We start from the raw sequence: 6,596 nt of genomic DNA on the forward strand, positions 1-6,596 counted from the left end.
GGTGCCAACTGTCCCTGCTCCTGACTGGCCCCGAGCACCAGTGAGGACCACCCGGGGGTGCCACAGCTGGGCCGGGGTGGGTGGGCGATGGCAGGAAAGACCCAGGGGCAGCACCTGCCTGCCTGGAAGCTGCAGTGGTGCTGGCAGGGTGGGACACCAGGTCCTTGGGGGTGACAGGCAGCCTCCTCTCCTTCCCCTGCCCCCTCCTGCACCTGCTGGGTGAGGACTCCCCTCCAGCCTGCTGGCACCTTGCTGTCCCAAACCCCCACTGTGCGTGTGGCTGGAACATCCCACTGCCGGCAGCTCTAGCTCAGCGCCCAGCAGGACCGCTGGGTTCTGGGGATGCCACAATGATGGGTGTCTGCTAGGATCCTGCCAGGACCTCACAGGGCTGGGGATCCCCAGCTGTGTGGGCTCAGCAGTCAACCCTGGACACTCGGGCCCTCCTGGCCGCCACCTGCGCGCCAGTGACGGGAACTCCCGGGGCGGGCCCTTACCGTACCTCACACCTTGCTCCGCAGCCCTTCCCTGCCCTGCCCTGGCTGGCTGCCCGGCAGCACAGCGTGTTGCCAAGCCTCCTTGCCAGGTGGCTTATCGTGATCCCATGGCGCTGGACACCAACTGGTGTCGGCTGCCAAGGATGAACAATGTAATTACTGGAATTACAGTAAAGTGCTCCTGTTCCCACTCATTAAATGCTGAGACAGGGCTCCTGGGTCCTTCTGGGGAGCATCTGCTCCAGCTGTGCCCTCTGCCAGCCACACACCCCATCGTCGCCCAAGTGGCGCCACTGGCACCCATCACCCCTCACCCAGCTGGTGTGGCTGGAGTTGCTCTCTGCTGATGGCTGCCAGGCTGGTGGGGACCTTCAGGCCCTCCAGCATTGTGCACTGGTGAGGAGGGGGCAGGCAAGGAGGGCAGGGCTGGATTGCAGACACAGGGTCCCACACTGGGGAGCTCCATCCCCAGCCACAGCTGTGGCTCTGCCACTGCTGGCTCCTGTGCCGCGGCTGAGGCCAGGACGGATGTGAGGCCAAGGGATGCTCCAGGGCTAGGGTTTGGCACCTGCCCATGGCTGCTCTGCCAGGGTCATCTGAGGACTCTGCACTGTGCTGGGCAAGCACACCCCAGCCAGCTGGCAGCCTGCTGCCAGAGCACCCACAGGGACCTCCCGTGACGTGCTGGAGTGACCATAGCCAGTGGTTGGCACATCACTGCTCCCTGTGAGTGCAGGTGCAGGAGCAGCATAGCCCTGGGCCCGGGTCTCTGCCAGGGAGCAGAGAGCTGAGGCCGGGGGGGCTGGGGCAGAGCAGCTCGCATAGCTGATGATGGAAGGAGTGAGGCTGCTGCCAGAGCACCCACAGGGACCTCCCGTGACGTGCTGGAGTGACCATAGCCAGTGGTTGGCACATCACTGCTCCCTGTGAGTGCAGGTGCAGGAGCAGCATAGCCCTGGGCCCGGGTCTCTGCCAGGGAGCAGAGAGCTGAGGCCGGGGGGGCTGGGGCAGAGCAGCTCGCATAGCTGATGATGGAAGGAGTGAGGAATCCGCAGCTGCTGGCTCCCTGGAGCTGGCCGCGGGTCTGGCTAGGGAAGCGGCAACAAAGTAGGGTTTCCATGGGGATGTACACAGCCTGCTGGGCTCAGCTGCAACCCGAAATACTTCCTGGCCTGGGCACAGGGTCCTGCTGCCACCCCCTGCTCCCTGCCTGCTAGTAGCCCTGCCTGGTCCAGGGAGAGCCAGGGCCAAGCCAGCCCCCATGGTTCCCCCATCCACCAAGGCTTGGGGCCAGGTCACCGGCAGCTGAGCTGCTACCAGGACAGGGACTTCAAGCAGTACAGAGTGCAGAGGCCCAAGATGAGGGGCAGCTGTGGAACTGAGGGGCTCTGGGGACATAGAGCTGCAGCCCTGCTCCTCCTCCAGCGCAAGCAGCTGTCTCTTGTCCTGGGCCTGCATCTGGGACCACCAGTGCCAGCCCTGGGCTCTGCCACAGAGCTCATGCTTGTGCTTCCCGGCAGCACACGGGGAGCAGATGTCCCAGTCCCTGTTCCCAACCGTCCCCGTGGCCCTGGCCTGCAGAGGAATTGCCACGTAAGGAGCAGGTGGTGCCATTTACAGTAAGTCCCCAGCTGCTGCACAGCCCTTTCCTGCATTCTACTGGGAAATGTAGTGGTAGATGTGGGAATGTCCTGGTGCTGCAGAGCCAAGCAGGAAGAAGTGCGTGAGGGGAGTGCCACAAGGTCGGTGTGTTCACAGCAAGCTCCCTGCCTGGCTCTGCCGCCCCAGTGACCTCTGGTGCTGTGTCCACTGCCACCTTCCTTGGGGTCCTGGTGTGGGGCTGGGGAGCCTTCACGGGTCTGTCCTGCTTCCCTGTGACCAGTTGGGTTTTCTGCATGGTTGGTGTAGCCACAACAGAGCTGTGGTGCTGGCCGAGCCCTCTGCTGCTGTGCTGGGGCTCGCTGCCCGCAGCAATCACCGGCTGCAGTGGTTTCCTGTTTTGGCTCTGCAGAGGCTGGTACACACCAGAGCAGGTTTCCTGCACCCCTGACCCAACAGGGTTGAGGTTCACCATCCCAGCGGACACTTCCTTCTTGTGCCAGTAATGAGCCAGCAGTGTGATGGGAAGCATTGGTGGCTACCCTGCACCCCATGGGGAGGCCAGGCTGAGGCAGGACAGGTGGTCAGGCAGGGGCTGTGGGGCAGCAGCCTGTCCCTGCCTGACCACCCTTCTGTACCCCAGCACCTTGTCAGGCTCTCCCTGGGCCTGGTGCTCTCACCCTGCTCTGCATGGCCACCTTCACAGCATGGAGAGCTGATGGCACTGGGGACATGCTATGCTTACAGCTGCACTGAGTTCTGCTGGTGCTGCTTGGTGCCCAGCCCCAGGAGATCTGGGGTGTGGAGAGGTGCAGGACCCCAACGTCCCAGCCCTGTTTCTGGAGCCCTCTGCAAATTCTGGTCTGGCTCCTGGCACCATCACACGGTGTCAGGGTCTGATCACCCTGGTAACATCTTCCCCATCCAGGAACCCTCCCAGGGGAAGCTCAGCTGCCCTGGCCCTGGTGAAGGGCAGAGGGGAACTGGCTGTGGGACATGCTTGATAGGCTGCTTACGAAACGCAGGGCCAAGTCCGCTCAGCTGCTCTGGAGCAGTGAGAGGTTTGTGAAACCTTCAGCAGGGATTTGCCCGCCGGCTGCCGCGTCACTGCTGCCGCGAGCTTGGCTTTATTCCAAGAAACCCGTGGGGCTGGCGGAGCTTCCCGGATTCTCGACTCAGCCACGGGTTGCAGCACCGTGAGGGAAGAGGCCCTTGGTCGGCAATGCCAGGGCCCTTCTGGGAAGCGAAGAAGCTGGGGCTGTTCCCACAGAGATGGGAAGGCTGGGCTCTGGCTGGGGGGACTTGGACAGGGTCACTGTGGGCAGCCTGGCTGCCGTCCCTGGGGGCCGCTTCCCACTCTGCCCCACCATGGGGTGCTGTGAACCCCTTGCTCTGTTAGGAGGGCTGGGTGTGCTCATAAACCCCCAGGACCCTCTCTTCCCATCCTCTCATTTGCCTCATCCTGCATGGGAGTGGTGATACTCTGCAAGGTGATGCTCCTGCCAGCTGGGGGCTGCTGTGCCTACAGCACTGCTCCCCCCCCATCACTGGCACGGGGCTGGGAGTCACCGGTGCTGCCAGGAGCCCTAAAGTCAGGGGTGTGCCTCAGCAGGGCCTGGCGGGCAGCCACCCGTGCGCATGGACATTCCTTGCATAGCTGTAGCGGGTGCCTGGGCAGGCCACGGCACTTCCTGGCAGCCCGTGTGCCACAGCCCCACATAGCGGCCCCAAAATAGTCACTGGGACTGTGCCATGCCCACAGCCTGGACCGGAACACTCACCATCCCTCTGGTCCGGGCTGATTCCTGAGGAAATTCTTTTCCCAGCAGCCGGGGTTCCCCGGGGTGGGCGGGAGCACTGTGCATGATGCCAGGCATAATGCTGACAGCGTGGAGATGCAGACTGGGGCCTGGGCACAGCGCACCTGGGCACAGCCTGCTCCTCACAGCCGGGGGCTCTGGGGGGCTGACCCGCTCCTAAAGGATCACCCCCATCCCTGGATGCAGCTCTTCAGCAAGGCACCATACTGCACACCAGCCAAATGGAGCTGCAGGTTTATTGCCCATGCCCCCAGCAACAGGGACCAGGCACTTCTGGGGGCAACGACATCCCCAGGAGAATTGAATCCTCTCCTGTCCCTCGGGCATCTGTGCCTGGCTGGGATTTCGCTTTTCTCTCTGTGCTGTGGGGGTGAGCAGGATCACGGCACCCCTTATCCTGAGCCCTCTACACTCCGGGAGGGAGCTCCTGAAGACCCGTTCCTACCCATGCCTCTCAGTTCCTGCAGCTCCTCACCCTGGCGTGCGCCAAAACAGGTCTGGGGGAAGGCGGGACTCGCTCGGCACTTCACAAACACTGCACTGGGGCTGTGCCACAGGCCAGCCTTGGCCACCAGCTCGGCTCCTCCTGTGCCCAGGGCCATGTCTGCTGTCCCGTGGTTGTGCTATGTGTGCGAGCCGGGAGCAGATCCCATCCTCATGGCTTGGCTGGCAGAGCGACGTCGAAGGGCTCAGACATACCTGAGTGCTGGGGCAGAGTTTACGCACGCCGGGCTGAGTCACCGCGGCGGGATCACCCGGCATGGACAGCAGCTCCAGGAAACGGCGCTTACGTGGTGTAAACACATCCCAGCATTGTGCCGGGGCCAAGTGGCCCCAGGGGTGCAAGAGAGAAATCAAATCAGATCTGACGTTTTTCATTAAAAAATAGTGCTCTTTATTATAAATTATGGAAACATTTTCTTTCTGAATATAAATATAAATATGTGCAAAGTTTCATCTGAGTTTGGTTTTGGTTGAATTTTCAAGCATCGTTTTGCTCAGCCCTCAAGGCTGGAGGTGAAGATGGAATCTTTATAAAAGACAGTGATTCATGTTGGCCTGTAAACATCCCTTTGGTTAAAAAAATAAGAATAAAAATTAAAAAAAGCCAGAAAACCCAACCACTTCTCTGGGCAGACGCAGAAAAGCACTCACGAGATGACACGCTCCAGGGGATCATCCTGCTGCGTTCCTGCGGGAATTGGTGCCCTACAGAGCAGCATAGCCGGGGTCTGTGGGAGTGGCTGGGCAGAGGTGGGTGTGACTCTAGGGAGTAACGGCCCGGGGTCCTCGAGGTGATCCTTGCAGATGCGGTTGTGTGGGACTCAGCAGCATCGGGACGCGACGCTTCCCCTCCAGCTTCACAGCACATCAGCAGGACCGTCATTGTGCAGCATCACCAGTGGATGTGCGCTAACCCAGACCGCGGGGCAGGGACGATATTAAGGCTTAGTCCCCTGGAAAATGGCAACGTGGGGACAAAGGCATTGACCTCTTAGTCTGGGGCTTGGTGTGAAAGGAGCTTCCACCTACAAGGAGGCAGCAAGAGGTACAGTACGGGCGAAAAACACCTTCCCCTTAAAACTGAGGAAAAGCGATCAGGCACTCCTGGACTCCAGTGCTTTCCATTTCTGAGGGTGGAAGGGGCTCTCGCCAGGACACCCCCAGGATGGGGCTGGCAGGGCGCACATTCCCCCGTGCTGCGGGAGCTGTCCTGGCTGCCCAAGCCCACAGGGGCTTTGCCAATGGGTTCACTGTAGTATCCACAGTCTGGTTGGAGCCATCTCCTTCCCTTTGGAGAGGAGGTGTCACGCTTGCTTGGGGAGTCCCCTCAGCACCAAGGGTGCCCAGCTATGCTGGCCACAGCCCTGAGCCCGTGGCAGCTTGCCCCAGTTCCCCCTCTCTCCTTCCTGGACGGAGAGGCTTGGCATGCCCTGCCAGCTCCTGTGCTGCTGAGGCATTGTGCCTTGTCCCCTGTTCTTGTGCTTGTAGCATGTGACCATGCTCTGCTGGCCCCTTAGAGAGGGGCATCGTACTGGTCCAGGAACTCCTTGATGGGGGCCGGCAGCTGAGTCATCTTCTCATAGGAGTCCAGGTGCCCGTTGACGGTCTTGCGGCAGAGGTGCTGCAGGGTGGAGACACTAGAGGAGAGCGGGCGGCTCAGCACCAGGGGGATCTTCTCGCCACCTGAGTAGATGTAGTAGGTGCGCTTGGGGTGCAGGGCCCCCCCCGGCTGCTCGGGGACGGCACAGGGTGTGGGCGGCATGTAGTGATGGACCAGCTTGAGCACGCAGTCAAAGCGGGGCACGGGCTGGCTGCTGTGGGGATCACTCTGCAGGGAGAAGCTGCCGCCCTCGCACTGGATGCGCAGGTTCTTGGTGCCCGACTCCGTCTTGACGCTGAGGGTGAAGAAGTGCCTCTGGTCTGAGCTGTCCCTGATGAGGAAGGTGCCAGCCGGCTCAGTGCTCAGCAGCAGGTTGGCCTCGCCACCTGTCACCGTGCTCCAGTAGAAGCCGCTCTCCTGCAGCTTGCGTACGGTGTTCACCACCAGCTGGTACTCGCTCTTGGAGCTGAACGTCTTGAGGCGCAGGCTGGTGTCGAGGGGGCGGCTCATCCCGGCGGCGGGGAACTTGCTGTGGGTGACCATGGCGCAGGGAGCCAGCTTCGTGTGCTCTGGATG

The 6,596-nt window shown here is 61.7% G+C and overlaps 1 protein-coding gene across 1 annotated transcript in view; it reads right to left on the minus strand.

Moving 5' to 3' along the window:
* Window positions 1–4,787: 4,787 nt before the first annotated feature.
* SOCS3 (suppressor of cytokine signaling 3) overlaps window positions 4,788–6,596 on the minus strand; it is a 12,667-nt gene continuing 10,858 nt past the window's right edge. Inside the window, exon 2 of the mRNA XM_017730119.1 lies at window positions 4,788–6,596. Coding sequence (XP_017585608.1) covers window positions 5,934–6,563 — 630 coding nt within the window. The 5' untranslated portion in view covers window positions 6,564–6,596 and the 3' untranslated portion in view covers window positions 4,788–5,933.

Source organism: Corvus brachyrhynchos, unplaced genomic scaffold (genome assembly GCF_000691975.1).
Source record: "Corvus brachyrhynchos isolate BGI_N302 unplaced genomic scaffold, ASM69197v1 scaffold340, whole genome shotgun sequence".
Taxonomy (NCBI): domain Eukaryota; kingdom Metazoa; phylum Chordata; class Aves; order Passeriformes; family Corvidae; genus Corvus; species Corvus brachyrhynchos.